The sequence below is a fragment of the Megalobrama amblycephala genome, linkage group LG7 (assembly GCF_018812025.1).
Source record: "Megalobrama amblycephala isolate DHTTF-2021 linkage group LG7, ASM1881202v1, whole genome shotgun sequence".
Classification (NCBI taxonomy): Eukaryota; Metazoa; Chordata; class Actinopteri; order Cypriniformes; family Xenocyprididae; genus Megalobrama; species Megalobrama amblycephala.
In genome coordinates, this window is record NC_063050.1 from 34,911,626 (window position 1) to 34,933,424 (window position 21,799).

Below are 21,799 nucleotides of genomic sequence, written 5' to 3' on the forward strand. Positions count from 1 at the left end.
TGACTTGAAATCAAGAGAAACAGAGCTGCACACCTGGAGTAATTCAGCAATATGAGTGATATGGTGTAATATCCAAGACGTATAGGCCGAATAATCATTTTACTGACTTTAAACATTTTACCATTTGAAGGAATTCATCAGTGTACTGTAGATATAGCCTAATGTAAATATTATAACCATAGAAGAAAGAAAGAATAGAGCATTTTACACACCACATATTTATATATTATGATTTACAGTTGTAACAATTTCTGTAGTAGGCCTATACACTATTTTGTAAGGACTTTACACTTTTAAAAAAAAGGATTTCTAATATTTTTTTTGACACTTTTTACACATCAATAGGTCTTGTCTGTGAATGTTAACAGCATCAAATATTAGAATAGTTAAATCATTTAGTAATATGTTCCGTGTATTATACTGTTAGCATGAAAAATGTTAATGTTATATTCATATGAAGAATGTCCATAGAGACCAGCAAACCGTAAAGTGTTTCGGGCTGTCGTGAAGTGTGGTAAAGAGCTCTGTGTCAAAACACGGAACTGGCGCGATCATTTGAAACAGACCAGGCATTTGATAGTATTTTCACTTTAATGAGGTCTGTTCTCTCTTTTCCCGTTTTAACCTTATAATGAATACATGCTGTCTGCTGCGATGCGAATGTTTTTTTTTATAATATCGCAGATCTTCACTTTACATGAACTGTAAGTTCAGCAGTATCCAAGGACGCGCTGCAGGTCAGACACAACACTTTACTTAAACGAGCAGTTGTTTTGCTTCAGCGAGCTGTTTTATTGTCATCTTATTAAGCATTTTAATGCATTATTTCTGTAGCTGGTCATATGATTTAAATGTTTTAGTGTCTTTTAATTCGAATTGCTATATTAACTGTCTGTTTATTGTGGTTTGATACAGTATTGAAGGAGAGTGTTTGATTAATTCACATAACGTACTCAGATTAACTTAATGTAACGTTACTTGTTCAACGTGTTGCTCATTCGCAAGATATTTAGCTGTCATCGTCCAATACTCTATCTATCTATCTATCTATCTATCTATCTATCTATCTATCTATCTATCTATCTATCAAATGCTTAACTAGACAATGATATAAATGAAACCTTTTCTGTTAGGAGCTCGATGGACTCAAAAGATAATGAACGTGTTTTGCTCCTTGAGGAAGAGGTGACTAGTTTGTCTGAGGAGCTCGCTCAATGCCAGGTAAGGTATATTAAACCATTTATTTGTCCAATTAATCTTTCTTTTTTTTTTTTTTTCTTTTTTTTTTTCTGTGTCTGGCTTTAGTGACTGGTTTTAAACAGTGTTTTTTTTTTTTTTTTTCTCCCACTAACATAACAATATTAAAATATTCTAAGGTAACACATCAGAAGCCTGTATAGCCCTTCCTTGGAATTTTTATTTATTTATTTATTTATTTTTTTGTGCAATTGCAGTGCTAATACGATCAGACTTCCATCTGATATGCCCTCCATGTATTGAACACTAAGCTCATGTGACTTCAGCATCCTGCATATTGTTAAAGCCCCACCAGGTGGTGCCTAAAAACAAATACCTGCATTGTCAATAGTGTCTCAAACTTGCAATCATTAAGTTAAGTGACACATATTACTAATATATTGGCATTTCCGAGCACATAGCTTACTCGTAGGCATCCTTACCACTGATTTTGGTAACTACAAATAGAGAAGAGCTGTCAGTTACTCGGTGGGTTGTCTTTACTTACTATAAAACAATCTAAGACTTACTCTGACCTACAATAGGTTTACATCATCAGTGGATGTCGACTGACTCTGTCTAGCTTTTTTTCACTTGCCTGCGGTTCACAATTGATTTTTTTTCTCCATTTCACTTCTAATGACAAGCATGTATGTATAAAGAATCACATATCATTTATGTAAAAGGCGCAGTGCCCATCCATCGACTGCCATTAACTGCAAAATGTTTCTAGTGGACCTGAGAATTATCAGGGAGGCAGTTTTACTTTATTAATATTTGTATAAATAGCAACATTCAATGAGTGCACTCATCCAGTGGGCATTCATGGTCTGCTGTATAAGATAAATAATTCATCAATACGACTGCCTTTCAACATATCAAACACCTTCCATTCCATGAGAAAATCCCTGTAATGTGTGAGAGTTGCTCAATCTTCTGATGTAGTGAGCTTAAGCACTTGTGAAGAGACCACCTATTTGATGGAGGACTTTTCTTAATTTGTCATTAAACACAATGAAGACTAGGAATAGTGAGATCTCTATTTCTATTCATTTGCTCAATCTCTCTCTCTCTCGCACACACTACTTTGTATGTTTAGCCTATGGTCTATCAAGGTCTGCCTGCACCATTTAGTAAATAATTAATTAGACACTTTTGAATAGGGTTTAAAATTCATGTACTAATTGGACACCAGCAGATTCTGTAGGGATTTATGACTTTAATCTTATAATGATGTGGACATAATTTAACAGATAATTTTATATTAAGTTGATCTGGTATAATTCAGTTTTTTTTTTATTAATGTCAGAAAATGTAGTTTTTAGATGTCTCTCATTAAATGTAATGTAGCTTAAAAATCTTTGAAAGCCATTTTTTTTCCCGAAGACACTTTGAATTGTAAGTGTGTTTCTTGCATGTCTCTCTGGCGCCACTTTCTTCTTTAGGCAACTAATGAGATCGGATTCAATTTTGTTTTTTGCTTTTTGTTTCTGTTCAATCTTTTCTCTATGAGTAGGATTACTCTGATTTCTGTTTCATTTGTTAGAACAGAAATGTTTTATGTTTGTTTTTGTTTTTTTTGGTGGAATATGTTGGTAGGACAACATGACTTTTGGTGGAGTTTTTCATTTATTTTTTTTCAAATATTAGTAAGCAACATTTACACACACACACACACACACACACACACACACACACACGCATAAGAACTAATAATTATGTCAGACTACACACACACACATATTAACGTAAGAGTGTATAACATATGTAACAATGACAATTGTATACATATATGTATGTAACAATGTGACAATTATTAGTTCTCGTGTGTATGTAAATATATATAATATAAACTGTAATTGTTGCTTCCTAATATTTAAAATAAATATAATATTTGGAAAAAAAGAGAGAAACTCTACCCAACATATTCCACCAAAAAAAAGACAAAAAAAAAAAAAAAATAACATAACACTGACCATATGTTAGGAAAAAAATGAATATACAAACAGACACTCATAACTGGAAACTGCGCATTTATAAGCTACTTTTTACATTTTTGAGCATCACCAACAAAATAATTGTATTGCTGTTGTATTTGCTTCTAATAGGCAGACAAGGAGTTTGTGTGGTCGCTTTGGAAGCGGCTTCAAGTGGCCAGTCCAGATCTCACGCAGGCAGTGAGTCTTGTAGTGGAAAGGTGAGTCACATTGTAAAGTCACCTGCTTTTATTAACGACAGCAAAACCCTTCCACTGATTCTTCCAGGTCCTTTCTTCTATTGAATCTTTATACTCTTACATCTCAGACTTGAAAAAAATGCTGTTTCTGCCACAAGAAATCCCTGATTTGCGAGCACACATCGCAGCGGTTCTGCAGGAGTGTGTGTTGGGTGGCTGCGCCGTTGAACGCAGTTATGAGAGAACCCGAGAGCAGATGATGATCTAAACCCCCTCTTATCCTCCGCACAGACTCCCTCCCTCTCTTCCCATCTAAACGCTAAAAAAACTCCTCTTTGAGGGATATACACTAGATTTAACATGACTTATGACCCTCAAAGAGGGTGTGGGGAGCTACAAAAGTGGCATGGGAACGTGTTGAGGGGGGAAAAAAGAGATCAAATTCGCAATTCTGAACGATTGCCATTGTCATGGCTTTTTTGGAAAAAGTTATTATGATGAGGTGTAGATAGATAGATCCAAATTTTACACACGGGAGGAAATTGAGGCCACTGGCATGGCTCTTTATTTATTTGGGTAAATATTAAATAAACCTTTCCGCCGCCTGATGAAAGGTCAGAGATATGGAGAACTTTTTTGTGACCAAAAGCTCATGCTTAGAAAATGTTCCTTGATCTAAAAGCGATGATAAATAAAAGAGCGCCAGCCAGGCTACGTTTTCCCGTATCCCTCACGAGCTCCTTCCTCAGGCACAGCCAACAAACCAAGCTGCTCCTCAAAGAACTGGCAACATGCACCTGAGGGCGTGTGCATATATCAGCATAGCGCCACACGGGAGATTGACATGATAATTGTGCTGGCTCTGTGAAGCACACAGGCTTCTGGGAATTCTGGCCAGTCTGGTAGTGAGCGAACGCTTGGCTTGGGATATGGTTAACATCACCAAGCTTCAAGGCAGCGGTGTACTCTGAGGAGAGCCGTATCATGTCAGATGTCCTCAGGGAGAGATGGAATGAGAAAGGGTGGAAGAGATTGAAAAAGTGAACCAAGGAAAGAAGGATCCCAGGTGAGTGGCGGCTGTTCAAACAAACTTGCCCCAATTGTGATTCTTTTGTCTTTTCCCCCCAAACACCCACTAAAGAGGGTTAGACGCTGAAAGGAAAGGAGTGTTTGTGTTCCCCAGTGAGTAGTGTTCCTGTTTTGATATCCTGATAATTACTGATACCTGGAGACTGGAGTTATATCCCATCATTCCCTGTTGACCCTCTGTGGTATAAGCTTAGAGAACGCGCTGAGTGGTTGAAAGGCAATTTTGCCTGTTTCTTCTCCCACAGCATCCAGTCTATCCTGCAGTGTTTTATCTCCTAACCAAGCATCACCGTTGCATCATCCCAAATAGATTTTCAAATGTGAATGGCTACAGCATTCGCTGAGGCCAGTGGATCAGTTCACCCTCTTCTGTATTCTGTTACTGTGTCTGCTTGCGCCTCTAATTTTGCTCTTTTGTTCAATCTGTGCTGTACTAGAGAGAAGCAGAAAGCTGAGAACAAGGACAGGAAAGTTCTGGAGATCCTTCAAGCAAAAGACTACAGAATCCAAGAGCTGGAGCAGGTACTGTGAGAGCTTTATGCAGCTCTGGAATCAACTTAGACTACACCGCAGCCACAGGTGTACAGACATGCATGTGGTCTAAGAAACCTTCGTCTCTCCTTTTTTTAATGAGCATCTCTGACTGCTTGATAGATCTGCTTGGATGACAGCTAATGATGAAGCCGTGTTGTTAATTCACCTTTAATCATGCCCCTTAATGAAACATCTGTCAGTCGGCTTCATTAGCTGCTCTGTCTCTTCACCAGCAGTGAGTCCGTCAAACATGTCCACTCATACTGCTCGTTTGTGTAAATAAGATTAGCCATGGCTTGACAACCCATAGCAGACCAAACTCGAACCTGCTAAACACCACGCCTCGGGTCCGACATCATGACAGCGTTATTAATTATTATGAAAGTCGGTGTGTTTTTTTTTTTTCATAGCAGGAATTATGCTTAGTTTGTCAGCGCCATAGATACGAATACCTAGATGGCACATTGGAAACTATTGCTAATTACAGTGATACGTCTGCGCATCTGCCATATTGGAAAGGTCAAGATCTGCCTGGAAGTCAATTGACAGATGTGCTTTGCAACAGGCTGTAGCAGTCCCTTCTAACGATTTTCTCTGGATTTGGTTTGTCATAAATGTCAGTTACAGGTTACAAGTTACATGCATCGATATGGTGCACTTTGAGAGCAAAATTTGCATTGACTTGACCTGGATTTTTAAAGGACTCAAATCCTTTTTAGTTGTAACTCTGTCAACATTACATTCACGCTGTTTAAAAAAAAAAAAAACTAATAATAATAATAATAATCATCATCATCATCAGAATAATTATTATTAATATTATTATTTATTATTATTATCTATTAGACACAATATATATTACAGTTGTAATAACTGCACTGTAAAATAAAATACAAAAACACTATTGCATATTCAGTATATTAATTATTTTACTTTATAGTACTTGTGTATTTAATTTCTTCACTTGAAAAGTTTTATTTTTCACATTTATTTTGAAAAACTGCTGGGAGATCTATTATAGGAAGTGTAAAAATATGTTCAGTTTATTATGAAACTGGCATGCTGGTGGGACAGATTCCTTGGGAAGCACTGATGGTTTATAACATGAAAGATTTAATAAATATATTTGTAACACTTTAGTATAGGGAACACATATTCACTATTAACACATATTCACAAATAAACTCCTAATGTACTGCTTATTAATAGTTAGTAAGGTAGTTGTTAAGTTTAGGTATTGGTTAGGATGAAGAAGGTAGAATAAGGGCACGCAGAATAAGGCATTAATATGTGCTTAAGTACTAATAAACAGCCAATATTCCAGTAATATGCATGCTAATAAGCAACTAGTTAAAATACCCTAAAATAAAAATATTTCATATTAACTTGTCATATTACAGTGTTACTGTGTTTTATTTTGCTGTCAGATTATTTATTCTCCAAACCATAAACTATGCTTATAGCAGTATTATAGCAAGTGTGGTGCATATCCGCATGGTGTGCTGATATGTAGTACTACAGTACAATTTCAAGTGTAATGTTACTTTTATACAACAATTCTATAAACAAGACATTAATATTAAATTATGTTTCTGCCATAGCATCAATCTTTGAATGTTGCCAAGCAACAAACAGACTGGAACAAAGTATGTGAGTGGACCTGAGCAACAAAGAAAATTCCCATACTCCACTCACTAGGGAGAGAAAACCTGCTCTAAATGATCCTGAAGCATAGAAAACACTGACAACTCCACTCACATTGCTCACATACACTAGTCTATGGGAAAGCAAAAAAAAAAAAAAAAAAAAAAACATACATACATGCATAGTTATACAAATAGTGAAACATTCCAGTTCTGATGTATTTCATATCAGCACTAAATATGGAACACCGCCAATCAAAATAGACACCCAGAACTACAGTAACTGTTCAGTTAAGAGCTGTGTAACATGGCACTTTTGGTCGGGCGCATACTTATTGATACATCATCCATACATTTGTAAATTGTAAATAGTATTTATATCGGTATGAGTATATAATGAGCTACTGATAATAGATTATAGATTGTATAAACAGTGGGTTATATGACCTGCAGTATATTAACTGCACAAAATACATTATACAAACCATAAATGTGAAATGTTGACACTTCCAAGATGGCAGACCTCTTGATATATCCAGAGCAAGTGAATACTGTTTCTGTGTACCTATGGTACATATATGCACATAAATGGCTGTGTTTCAGTTTCAAAACCGACTTTGCAAATTTTGAAGTTGATATTTTAGTATGCAATATTATTAGGAGATTAAAAATTAAGTTACACGTTTGAGGTTCAGTGGCCTGTTAGTGGAATATTGCCATTGTGCCCTGCTTGAGAAACTCATTAATAGTCAGAATTCTGGGTACCACTCAAAACCACTGGCATTCGTCTCATCCAAATTTTGCGCCAAATGAACCCAAATGTGATTAATTGCTTTTTCCTTCCTTGGCCCTGTGATGGTCTACTGAATCCTCATCTCATCTCTGCATTTCCACACTAACTTTGACCAGCTTTCCTCCCACCCCACCCCCTTCCATTACCCCTCTTCTTCCATTTTTGTAACATAATTAGCTTTCATTTTTGAACTGCACTGGGGATTTCTAATGCTAATCTCTCTGTCCTAGACCTCTTAACTTCTTTAAACCTCTTTTCCTACCAATCGAGAAGTACTGGGGTTAAAACAGTGCTTGCCTACCTCATTATCAACATTTTGAATTGAGCTTCACTTGTGCTATAAATCTCTATTAAAACCTGTATTTGCATGGTGCACAGACTGAACATAAGTTCTCTATCTATTAAGATTCAAGTGATTTCCCCCAACATGGCAATTAATTGCCTCCCACAGCTCAGGGTTATTTTTTGAGATATCATCGTCTCAGAGATATCAAGTCTACACAACTGGTTAAAGTGTGTGCTAGCAATAGGAGTGCATAATCGGAATATCAGAGATGGCGCAGGGATATCTGTGAACGATATTGGATATTTGCACTGAACACAGAACATTTCTTAAAGGGTTAGTTCACCCAATAATGAATAATTCACCCTCATGTCATTCCAATCCCATAAGGCTTCTGTTCATCTTCAGAACACAAATGAAGATATTTTAATGAAACCTGAGAGATTTCTGTCCCTCCACTGAAAGTCCATTCCACCAAAACTTTGATGCTTTGAAAAGTTCATCATAAGGATATTGTAAAAGTAATCCATATGAATTGTGCATCGTCCATGTCTTCAACAGATTTAATTTATGCTTTTATTTACATATAAACATTGATTAACGCACATACATAGAGCTCAACAAATATTGTATAGGGAAGCACAACTGTTCTTGCTTGACGTGATTTATGATCTCTTTATGAACTTTTTGAAACCTCAAAGTTTTGTGGTAATGGAAACAAATGTCTTATGGTTTTTGGGTGAACTAACCCTAAATGTAGTTCACTCAATATATAAGTCCTAATTATGCTTCTTTTTACAGTGTGCTGTTGTGTTTCACACTTGGTTGAGTTTTCTAGTCTTCCTGTGCATACTCCACTGTCCATGAGACATGTTCAACACATGCACACTACGACTGCTTTATGATACTAGTGATGCACAGAAATAAATTTATTACAGAAACAATGGAAATGAAGTTAATCCTCATTTAGCAATAAACCAAAGTAAAGTTTCGGTAATTAAATTTGGGTAATTGAACGGTTTACGGTTTTGTGTTCTCACGTAATGAGAATCTCATGTGATATAGTAGAGAAATGCTAAAGAAACATCAATGATTTCGGCCCTTCAAAATTATTTCTTCCAAAAAAATATTATATTATATTATATTATATTATATTATATTATATTATATTATATTATATTATATTATATTATTTTATATTATATTAATTTTTTTGGATGACATAGTTTTGAAGGGCCGAAATCATTGATGTTTCTTTAGCATTTCTCTACTATATCACACAAATATATATATATATATATATATATATTTGCTTCACCATTTCAAGCAAATATTTTCAGTTATAATTTTTGCCATATTTTCCACTGGCCCAATCCGCTCGTGTTTTCTCGATGACCAAATGTACATGCTTTATATGTGAGATGTAGCAGCAAGCAAACAATTTAAGCATGTTTTAGCTTTATCATGTCCTGCTGACATGCCACAGCACAGTACAGCACAGCTAATTCCTTGGACACTTAACCCATGTCCCACTTGCAAACATTTAGCAATACAGAACGAAACGCCTGTGACATATGCTTTCCCGTAACAACTGACCCCATTACAGAAACTATTAATGAAACCTAATGCTCAGTCCTGTAAACACTCATACCCAGATTGCTTGTGACTAACGGCTGTCTCTCACGATCACTCGTGTGGCTCTTTAAACAGAAAGTGACGGCACAAGAGCAGGAGATAAACAACCAAGTCCAGCAGTTGCGTGGCAGTGAGGAGGAGTGCGGTCTAATGAAGAAAGAACTGGCAGCTCTGCAGCACAGACTGGGGAATAAGAGTCGACAACTTAAGGTTTGGACAAATTTCCACTGGCACCACTTTTAAAGTGCTGCCTCTGCGCCTGTGACACTGGGAAGAGGGGGGGAACTGACAAGCCCCTGGAGGCAATCGCCTAAGGCCTCAAAATCCCGGGTCGACGGCAGGGCGGGGGTGGTAGCGACAGCGGAGCTTGGAAAAGCAGCTAACTTTCTCAATAAATACTTAATGATGGCCGAGCAGAGGAAAGTGTGTGTATGTGATGTGGCTTCTCCTTAATTACCTTCTGATGGGACTGGCATGATTAATTGATAAAGTGAAGATCTAGGGAGGATGTGTCTTTGCAGGGTCTCTCTTAGCAAAGGGAGGGAAGGATAGTATGGACAAAAAAGAAAGAGCAAGAGATCATCATCAAAGGCAGGCTGGCAGGACTAATGGGCCTGTAGTGGAGCTATTCTCATTAGAGCTGTCATTAGAGCTAAAGATGGCCCCTGCGCCAGGCTACCTGCGTGGGCTTCGGCTTGCCCTGCCAATGCAGGTGAGCTCCAGACCTCACTCTACAGCCCTGCCCGCTCTGCCGCCCTTTCATCCCAGCGCTGCGACCGTCTCTCGCTCTCTTTTCCCCGGCAGGAAGCGAGGAGGCAGGCGCAGGAGTGCGAGGAGGAGGGCAGGCGTGCCCTGCAGGAAGCCAGGCAACAATTAGATGCTCAGCATTCGGCCTCTCAGGCAGAGCTGGAGAGATTGCGGGACCAAGAGGCCGTCAGCAGTTCCAGAGTCAAGGTAAGGTCCCCCGCTTCGCACCCCGTTATTTTTTTCTTCTTCTTCTTCTTCTTTTCTGCCACTTTCTACGCGGGTTCATGTAAATGAACTTGTCTCACAATGCGCAAATGTTAAATATTGATAGATATGTTCGGGGGGGTGAAATAATGACTAGGTGGGCCCAATTTTTCTTTTCCCCACTCAACAGTGGGAGTGTACCCCGTGCAACGTGACCAGAGCTGTTTTACATGTGGCCCCGAATCAGTCCTGCCTGCTGTCGCGGTGCTTAGCGACTTGGGCTATAATGACCTACTACAGACGGAGCAGGAGCTGTTGTTAGCATGTTCCATAGGGCCTCGTTCAGCATTTGTGTATGTTTAATAGGGCTTGTGTCCTCTTGGGTTGAGTGTCACTCAAGCACCTGTGTGATTACCTGCTTTACATACAGATTTGTGTTCATTACTCTCCGTGGGGAAGAGCAGAGGCAGGTCTGTGTGGACCTTAAACTCTAACTAGTCCAATTAAATTAGACTGTAGTGGTGCTCGGACTCTGTCCCCTTTCCTCCTGCGTTCTCTGTCTCTCTCAGTGCCCCTGTCAGCACTGGCTAGTTTTTAATGAGGGCTGGCCCATGCTCTCCCTGGCCTGAGCGTTTGATGCTCGGCATCTGTTTGCTTCTCATTATCTCCATCAGTTCCTGTGATATGCTGCTGATAGGCTTCCCGCTTTAGTTGCTTATGTTTTACTTTCCTTCTGTTGTCTTTCTTTTGTATCTTATTAGTTTGTGCAGACTGCTCCCCGTCAAGTGGGTCTATGATAAATAAGAGTGTCTATGATAAAGAAAAGAAAAAATCTTTTAAAGGTCCCGTTCTTCGTGATCCCATGTTTCAAACTTTAGTTAGTGTGTAATGTTGTAGTTAGAGTATAAATAAAATCTGTAAAATTTTAAAGCTCAAAGTTCAATGCCAAGCGAGATATTTTATTTAACAGAAGTCACCTACATCGAACGGCCAGTTTGGACTACATCCCTCTACTTCCTTCTTTAATGACGTCACTAAAACAGTTTTTTGACTAACCTCCGCCCACAGGAATACACAAGAGTTGCGTTTGTAGAGTGTGTTTGTCGCCATGTCGTCAAAACGCTGTTATTTTCATCCCGCAGTCCAATCACCGGTTCTGATTCCAGCTCAAATTGATAGGGTAAAATTAAAGACATGTTTACAATAACACTGAGCGCATGCATCTCCATGTTATGGTAAGAGGCGTGACCTTTCCGGGCAAGGAGCGCTAAGCTGCTGTCGAATCACAACACAGGAACCGCTGGCACAATCAGAACTCGTTACGTATTTCTGAAGGAGGGACTTCATAGAACAAGGAAGTCATCAGCCCGTTTTTATGACAGTGGAAACAGCGGTATACAGATAAGTAAATTATGTGAAAAATACTGTGTTTTTTTACACGCGAAACATGAACACATGTTATATTGCACACTATAAACACAATCAAAGCTTCAAAAAAACACGAAAAACGGGAATATAATATTTACTTGTGCAGTTAATATTTACTGCACAAGGAAAAAGTAATAAGTCTTTACACACACACACACACACACACACACACACACACACACACACACACACACACACACACACACACACACACAGTAAAAATATTCCCATTTAAATTTTCTGTTAAAAAACAGCAGCTGTGGTTACCAGAACTTTACCATAAAAAAAATATTCTAGCAACGTTTTCAGTTTTATGGGACAACACTTAGTTTACTGTCTATTTTACAGTTCAAAACCATATAATTTAAATGTTTATCTTGTAATAATTATGGTTCATAACTGTTTTACAAACTGTATAAAAAAATAAATAAATAAATTTAAATTTACGGTAAACACCCTGGCAAAGGTAAATTTAAAACCGTATTTCATTAACTGATATAATGTTAATTTACCAACCTATTGAAGTACTAATATCTGTTTTGTACCTTTGTAATACACTGACAACCACCAAACACAGTGATGTCACATGATGAATCAAATTTCATCACAAGCAGCTTTTCCACAAGCTGAAAAGAACAATACAAATATATTATGGCTGTCAAACGATTAATCGCGATTAATCGCATGCAAAATAAAAGCTTGAATTTGCATAATATATGTGTGAGTACTGTGTATAATTAATATGTATATATAAATTCACAAATTAATGTATATATTTAAGAGAAATATGTTATTTATGTACAAAATATTATATATATATATATATATATATATATACTAAACACCATCATGGTAACACACATGAAATTTTAAAAATGCAATAAACATTAATTTAACAACATTTGATGTAACATAAAACCCTAATGTACATAACTGATTAGAAAAAAAAAAAAAACTAAGAAGAAACATAGTTATTTCAACGAAAATACATCAAATGTGAAGTGTGAAGTGTCACGCAGAGAATTGTGATAATGTTAATTTACGTTTTTTTACTGTAAATTATACAATGACTTATTTTTCACTTCCAAAAACTGTAAATTTAATGGTATTTTACTGTAAAATTTCATTAAATATACCATTAGATCTATTACAGTTATTCACTGTATATAGTATGGAAACTTTCTGTAAACCAATTAACTGTTTTTCACAGTAGCATTTTTACAATCTTTTACTGTTAAAATCACAGTAATTTTTTTACAGTATATGTATATGTGGTAACCCTTTAGGATAGGGAACATATATTCACCATTAACTATGACTTTTCCCTCAAACTCCTAATTTACTGCTTATTAATAGTTAGTATGTTAGTTAAGTTTAATATGTGCTTAACAATTACTAATAAACAGCCAATATTCTAGTAATATGCATGCTAATAAGCAACTAGTTAAAAGACCCTAAAATAAAGTGTTACCGTATATGTATATTTGTATACAGTATGTATGTATATGGGTCATGACTTGATGGGTCTTTTTTTTGTCCAAAGGCCTTAATAATAATAAAAAACAAAGATATGACATCCAAAGCATCTAAGGTAGTACAACTAGATCTTTTATCGAATCCAAAATGTTTTAATTATATTTTGCTACATATAAAGGTATTTTAAAGATTTTGAAGTGTCAAAAGGTCATTCAGTTTAACCGTCCGGCCAATACAGCCAATTCATTTGTGATCAGAATATCTTAAAGTGTAATAAATGTATACATTTTTTATTCTGGCATGATTTTATAACTTCATATATCAACATAGTGCAAAATGGTATTAAAATTATGTGTAGAAGTCGTTGCTTTATTATGAGAAAGAATGTCCAGAAAAAATTAATTTCACTGATGTCATTCGGAGTAACCAATATAAAGGGACCATTTTGGATCAAGTCATGTGGTCAGTATCATGTGACATCATTCAGACACCTGCAAAGGACCACATGGTCATGAAGCAAAGTAACTAACTCTCTTTTATGTTATCACTTGCTTATTCCCGAACCATCAGGTCATTCACTACAACCACTGTACAAGGTTTACTGTGTTTTACACGATTCTTTGATTCTTGTGTAGTGTGGGTTTGGTGAAGTGTACTAAAAGCAAAAATTGTCATGTATGTACCTTCTTCTCACCACTGCTTCCTGAGGGGTATTCCACAAAGCAAGGTTAAAGGAATAGTTCACCCAAAATTGAAAATTCTGTCATCATTTACTCACCCTCAAGTTGTTCCAAACCTATATGTATTTTCTTCCTTCTACTGAACACAAAAGAAGATATTTTGAAATAGGGTTGAGCTATATTTTAATAATTTATATACATATTTGTGTGTGTGTATGTATGTATGTATATATATATATATATATATATATATATATATATATATATATATATATATATATATATATATATATATATATATATATATATATATATATATATATAAAATCCCAAATTCAGTATCTCAGAAAATTAGAATATTACTTAAGACCAATACAAAGAAAGGATTTTTAGAAATCTTGGCCAACTCAAAAGTATGAACATGAAAAGTATGAGCATGTACAACACTCAATACTTAGTTGGGGCTCCTTTTGCCTGAATTACTGCAGCAGTACGGCGTGGCATGGAGTTGATCAGTCTGTGGCACTGCTCAGGTGTTATGAGAGCTCAGGTTGCTCTGATAGTGGCCTTCATCTCTTCTGCATTGTTGGGTCTGGCATATTGCATCTTCCTCTTCACAACACCCCATAGATTTTCTATGGGGTTAAGGTCAGGCGAGTTTGCTGGCCAGTTAAGAACAGGGATACCATGGTCCTTAAACCAGGTACTGGTAGCTTTGGCACTGTGTGCAGGTGCCAAGTCCTGTTGGAAAATGAAATCTGCATCTCCATAAAGTTGGTCAGCAGCAGGAAGCATGAAGTGCTCTAAAACTTCCTGGTATATGTCTGCGTTGACCTTGGACCTCAGAAAACACAGTGGACCAACACCAGCAGATGACATGGCACCACCAAAACCATCACGGACTGTGGAAACTTTACACTGGACCTCAAGCAATGTGGATTGTGTGCCTCTCCTCTCTTCCTCCAGACTCTGGGACCCTGATTTCCAAATGAAATGCAAAATTTACTTTCATTAGAGTACATAACTTTGGACCACTCAGCAGCAGTCCAGTCCTTTTTGTCTTTAGCCCAGGCGAGACGCTTCTGACACTGTCTGTTGTTCAAGAGTGGCTTGACACAAGGAATTCAACAGCTGAAACCCGTGTCCTGCATATGTCTGTGCGTAGTGGTTTTTGAAGCACTGATTCCAGCTGCAGTCCACTCTTTGTGAATCTCCCCCACATTTTTGAGTGGGTTTTGTTTCACAATCCTCTCCAGGGTGCGGTTATCCCTATTGCTTGTACACTTTTTTCTACCACATCTTTTCCTTCCCTTCGCCTCTCTATTAATGTGCTTGGACACAGAGCTCTGTGAACAGCCAGCCTCTTTTGCAATGACCTTTTGTGTCTTGCCCTCCTTGTGCAAGGTGTCAATGGTCGTCTTTTGGACAACTGTCAATGATTGTGTAGCCTACAGAACTAGTCTGAGAGACCATTTAAAGGCCTTTTCAGGTGTTTTGAGTTAATTAGCTGATTAGAGTGTGGCACCAGGTGTCTTCAATATGGAACCTTTTCACAATATTCTAATTTTCTGAGATACTGAATTTGGGATTTTCCTTAGTTGTCAGTTATAATCATCAAAATGAAAAGAAATAAACATTTGAAATATATCAGTCTGTGTGTAATGAATGAATATAATATACAAGTTTCACTTTTTGAATGGAATTAGTGAAATAAATCAACTTTTTGATGATATTCTAATTATATGACCAGCACCTGTGTGTGTGTGTGTGTGTGTGTGTGTGTGTGTGTGTGTGTGTATATATATAAAATATTTTTCCATATAATATAAAGACAAAATAATCATAATATTCAAAACTCATAAATGTGCGCAAGAGACAGGGCATAAATGTGGCAATTTGCAGTACAAATCAGTCGGGACTGAATAGTCTGAATGGATGCTTAAAAGATGTGAGTAAACAACAGTTAGCACCCGAAAATGCCTGCAGTCTGTATAATTCATAAAGCATCTTCAAAAATCTCTCCAACATTGTAGCTTTAGCCTTGTTAGCCACGGAGCATTATAAACTCATTCAGAATCAAATATAAACATCCATAAAAATAATTACCATACTTACGTGATCTGATATGCTGCATCACAAACACTTTGTAAAGATCCATTTTGAGAGTTATATTAGCTGTGTGAAGTTGAGCTTATTCTATTGTTTATGCAATGTATTATAGAGTTGCGGCTTTTGGGGGCGGGGAGCACAAACATTTAAAGGTGTACAGGCACTGAATCGGCGCATTTTTAATTACACCCCAAAATAAGTAGTTAAAACATGGTATAATAAAAAAATCTATTGGGTATTTTGAGCTGAAACTTCACAGACACATTCTGGGGACACCTTAGACTTATATTACATCTTGTGAAATAGTGTTCTAGGGCACATTTAAGTGCCCTAATTGAACTAAGGCCTAATCCTGGATTAGGCTAAGCCCTGTCTGTGAAACCGGGCCTTCGAGTATTATGCTTGTAGGCTTCATGAACTGTATCTATTTTAGTTTGGGTATGCCATTTCTTGGGTTTGAGTTCAAAAGGTGTTCAAAAGCAAGTTAACATGTACAAGACATGTACCAACATTTTCTTAGAAATGTACCCTTTGAATTTATTTCATATGATTTTAAAAACTTTTAAACGATTAAAAAATTTGAGATTTAATGATTAAAAATGTCATATTGTTTAACCATCCAGGGAAAAGAGATTAAAGTTTCTCATTTTACATGTGAATGTATACATCTTAATCATTACCCCTAATATGATTATGTTTTTGGCGAGTCAAACCACAAGGCATTTTAGAACCTGCACAAACACTGCCTGGTCATAAAAGACCAAATTGTATAATAATAATTATTATAATAATAATAACATTATAAGAAGAATCTTTACAGTGACACATAATCATTAGTGTCTACTCTACAGGGGTCCTTTCTTATAATTTTCTTGTTCTGTTTTTTTCCGTTCATATTTCTATGGCGCTTACATTAATGTAGATTTGGTCATTCACAACACATTTTTTTTCTCTCAAATATTAATAAGCATTGACACAGCTTTCTTTTTTACATTATTCAAAGATACAATAATAAAAGATGCCAAACAGCTTAAGATTTTCTTTTGAAGGATTTCACTCTTTTTCTTTTTCCCAAAATTAATTCAGAAATTAAACACAGAAGAAGAATGTTTATTGTATGTAAATAACTGTATGAATTGTGTTACTAATGGATTTTTAAATAAACTGATAGATCTAGACTAGAAAATGAACGTTGTGTCATTGACTCAGCTGACAATAAACATTCAATGTCTCTTTCAGAGTTTGGAAGAGGAAGTATTCAGAAGCAGACAGGACGTGCTAGAGGCTCAGAGTCGCTCAACTGCTTTGTCCCTTCAGCTTTCCTCTGTAGAAAGGGAAGGAGCTGACAAAGAACAGCAGCTCTGTCAAATCAAGTAAGCAGCAGTTGCACAGATCTGGCTGAGCTTTGATTAACCCTGACCATATGAGCTGATCGTGATTTGTGTGCATCCAGGCGCGAGCTACAGGACTTGCAGTGTCTGTACAGGCAGAGTGTGGAACATGCAGGAGAACAGGCCCAGCTTATTCAGCAGCTGGAGGGGCTTAACCTGGACACGCAAAGAGTCCTGCGCAGCCAAGAGGAGGCCCACACGGCAGACACTGTCTCCTACCAGAAGGTACAGGAGCGCATCTGTTGTGTGAACTTAGCGCCTGTCCTCACGAGTGAACGTGGTGCCCCTGGGGGAGTGAACTTGTGTTCTAGCAAGGACTTAACTGCATTAACCGAGCTTGTCCTTCACTGTCTGTTTCTGCTGTGACAGCTCTACAGCGAGCTGAGCGTGTCATACCAGGCCCTTTGGCACAGCCAGGAACAGCTCCGCCAGCGGGAAGCAGCCCTCAGCATGCAGCTCAGCCAGAGAGATCAGCAGATCCAAGAACTCCAGGCACAGCTGCAGAGTTTCACAGCAGCCGCGGGGCACTGTGAGGTGAGTCCGTGTGGGGAGCACCATGACAGATTTACATCATGCTCAATGCCCTTTGTATGCAAAGCAAGCTGAATGAGCACTTCAGCAAAACCACACACCGTTCATTTCCTTTTTCTCCTCTTAGTAAAACCGCATCCATAATAAATGAAATGCCTTTCAGTAAGAAATGAATGGGAAGAGATGTCCAGGAGTTTTTGTTCATTTTTGCAAGTCTTCATGCTGTCTGACAACTCAAAAGCATTTGACATTAATCCTGCTAATGTTTCACATATATATGCAAATATGTGGGTTAGTAACATTTTGGTATGATTTTTAAAGAAGTCTCTTATGTCTCCAAGGCTGCATTCATTTGATCAAAAATGCAGTAAAACAGTAATATTGCAAAATTGTATTAGCCTACGTATGGATGCTCATAATTAACCGTTGACCAACAATAAGAATTTTGATCGATTAATTGGTTAAATGGTAATTTAAGTCATTTTAAAATAATTTTCAAGAAATTATAAAAACGTTTGCTGCACGGTTAAAAATATGCTACACATATAAAATTGAGCTTTTGAGATTAAAAAAAACATACAGTAGGTCTAAATAAAGCAACATTTTTACAAACATAAACACTATAAACCTAGCTATAGGCTATTTTAGTTCCCCTCACTCCACAACAAATCTAAAATTTAACGGTATTCAGAACAGAACAATAATGAAAAATAAAAGTAGCTATATGTACATCAAACCAAAACAAATGCATTTAAAATAAAACTTAAATGGAAACCGGCTTTGGACTTACATAGCCTACCTCTCTTATTCGGCACAAATCCAAATGTTTCCATATTTGAATGCTAAATTATCATTTATTATGTAAACTAGTCTTTGTACTTCACTCGTGTTCCATTATCCACGTAAAACATCATCCTTTACATGCGCAGAAATGTGCTTGTCATCAACACCACAATGGGTCGGTGCTCACGCTGAATGGCACAGATTGTACTACAGACTATTTAAATTGAGCAGTGTAACTTTTTTTACAATAGGTTTGGTTGACTATTTTATTTTGATACTGAACAGGCTGCGATGTCAAGTTAGCAATGCTAGAGCTGATATGTTGAGTGTGTGTGCAATAACTGTTTTTACTGTATCTGGGATCAAATAAATGCAGCCTTGGTGAGCATAAGATACTTAAAAAATATTAAATTACCAATCCCAAACCGTAGTGTATATGTGTGTGTGTGTATATATATATATTAGGGCTGTCAATCGATTAAAAATTTTAATCTAATAATAATTAAGGCTAATTTTACTAACCACTCTTGCTAAATGGGGTAAAGCACACTTATGTTCTCATTTCAGAGTTGTTCGAGTAAATGATTCATTATAGACCGTGTGGACAGATCAGTTCATTCAAATGAATCTGTTCAAATGAGTCATTAGGTCGCGAATTGGACATTAGCGGACGTTGACGCGTTGCGTGCGAATCGCGACTGTTATTAGGACATCGCAAAAGATTTGTCAAAACAGAAAACACTTCACCACTGGATAGGATTTTCTTTTTGTTTACTGAAAGTGTGGTTTATGTCAGCTGCACGTGCAGGGCGCCTGTCAGAGAAGATGAGGTGACGTTCTTTTGAGCACTATTCACACCCAACGGTTATTCAGGAAAAACATTCTCCGTATGCGCCTCGTGAAACATGGATTCGATCTTACGAACTTTTAGCATCGTGTCAGTTGATTTAGATTATTATGTATGAGGTAGAGAGAGTGCAAAGGCTGGTGCTTACTTTGAGCCTTTGAGCTCGCGCGCACGAGGGAGGAGCTCTCTGCTCGTTCTGTCCGTCAGCGCAGCAGTCATCTCCCTCCTTCATTTTACAGTCGAATGGTGGCTAGAACGGCTCCAGGTTCAAAGGTCAATACGGAATGGCTTAATCTGCGTTATTTTTTCTCAGATTAATTAATCGAAATTAACGCGTTATTTTGACAGCCCTAATATATATATAACGCGTTAATTTCGATTAATTAATCTGAGAAATAATTAATCGAAATTAACGCGTTATTTTGACAGCCCTAATATATATATATATATATATATATATATATATATATATATATATATATATATATATATATATATATAATATATATAGATAGATATAGATAGATAGACAGATAGAAAAGATCTGCAAAGTTACAAAGTCCACTCCAAAGGTAGAATTAACTGAATCCACTTTCCAAGAACTACAACAGAGGACTCATTTGGACTACAGTGCTTTTTTTCCAGGTTTTGTTAAGTCACAATGATACTCATTTATAATCCCTGCCCACGGAATATGCAAAAAAAAGGGGGGCAAGGCCTGGCTGAGTTGCATTAGAGAAGACAGTGTCTTCACTATGTCAAAGAGAGACCGTTTTTTCCATCCCGTTTCCAAAACTCATTTGTTTGACCTTCCTAAGGCTGATGAACTTAGAGTGTTTAAAATTAATTTTGACATTATTGGACATTATAACCGCAACGTTTATTTGTGTGTTACACATTTTACGGAGAACAGCTTCCAGTATAATGCAGGTAAGGCTTCTCCTGAAATGGAGCAGTTCCCACTTTGTCAGGACAATCTATTGTTATTTGTAGTTGACTTTTCTGTTAACAGTTTGCTCGCCTTCTAGCCGACATTAGCCTCACTGTTGATATAGTGTTTACTGTAGCTTTTGTAAGCTCTCGCTTTTTTAAGGCTGTTCACCGCCCCTTAGGAAAATTAACCATGGTTTTGTTGTGATTGATTGCTCTTTTGTATTACCATAGTTTTGCAACAAATATCATGATTAAATGGTGTATAACATCATATCTGAATAAAAACTAAATTACAAAAAAAACCAAAAACATAACACTCAAAAACATCCTGTGAAATCTGCGCTTGCAAAGTCTGTGCATGAAATTCGTTCTGCACAATCCTCTTGTTTGTAAATCAGGCTTGAATTGGTTTGAAATTGACGCCATCTTTAAAGGGGGTGTCTAATGCTATTTCATGCATTCTGACTTATTTACGCTGTTAAAGAGTTGGATTCTCATACTAAACATGGCCAAAGTTTCAAAACACGAGTTGGACGAATGACGGAGTATTTCTGTGCCAAATATACTACTTCCGGTTGTCTCGCAAATTTTTTTTCAAGTATGGCCCTTTATCATGTTAATAAAGAGCAGAATTCCTTGTATGGGCACTTCTCCCTGATAAGCGTGCACACACACATCACCCAGAGCACACACATCAGCGCGCTTCGTTCGAGTTACAGAAGCAGAGAGATTTTTCAACAATGGCTGTGTCCCAATTCAGGGGCTGCACCTTTCGAAGGCCGCATTTGAAGGCTGCGTACATCATCGAGGCAGTCTCATTTAAGAAAAATAACCATTAGATTGCAAAGAAAGAAAGAACTTACAGTATTTTACACCTCATAATGAATATCATACAATTTTATTACTAAATATTATTTTCTTAAATATGACATCCTTGATGACGTATGCAGCTTTCAAATGTGACCTCCGGAGGACGCAGCCTCCAGAATGAGACGCAGCTCCTGTCACCAAAGGACTGTGTTTTTGGTTGTGAGGGAAAGATTGCCTTTTTTTAGCTTCCCAAAGAACCCAGCATTAAGGGAACAGTGGATGAAGTTTGTTTTTCCAGGGCAGCCATGGAGTTGTGCATGTATGTTTGTTTGTTCCCAGAATTTTGGTGATGAATGATTTGTAAACAAGTCCCAGTTTGGCGCTGGATTTGCAGATCGGGCACGGTGATTAAAAGTGCATCAAATGTCTGTGTTTTGTTGGCAACTGGCCTGCAAGTGCATAAAATGTAAA

General features: G+C 37.1%; 1 protein-coding gene across 4 annotated transcripts in view; it reads left to right on the forward strand.

Moving 5' to 3' along the window:
• Positions 1–488: 488 nt before the first annotated feature.
• cntln (centlein, centrosomal protein) overlaps positions 489–21,799 on the forward strand; it is a 132,001-nt gene continuing 110,690 nt past the window's right edge. The window contains exons 1-10 of one of the 4 annotated variants that reach the window (XM_048197183.1): positions 494–598; positions 685–737; positions 1,134–1,221; positions 3,345–3,433; positions 4,939–5,023; positions 9,465–9,599; positions 10,194–10,343; positions 17,273–17,406; positions 17,487–17,649; positions 17,794–17,958. In XM_048197183.1, coding sequence (XP_048053140.1) covers positions 1,141–1,221; positions 3,345–3,433; positions 4,939–5,023; positions 9,465–9,599; positions 10,194–10,343; positions 17,273–17,406; positions 17,487–17,649; positions 17,794–17,958 — 1,002 coding nt within the window. In that variant the 5' untranslated portion in view covers positions 494–598; positions 685–737; positions 1,134–1,140. Of the gene's footprint in view, positions 738–1,133; positions 1,222–3,344; positions 3,434–4,938; positions 5,024–9,464; positions 9,600–9,910; positions 10,102–10,193; positions 10,344–17,272; positions 17,407–17,486; positions 17,650–17,793; positions 17,959–21,799 lie in introns of those variants that run through there. The other 3 variants (XM_048197182.1, XM_048197184.1, XM_048197185.1) reach the window with 3 other exon arrangements.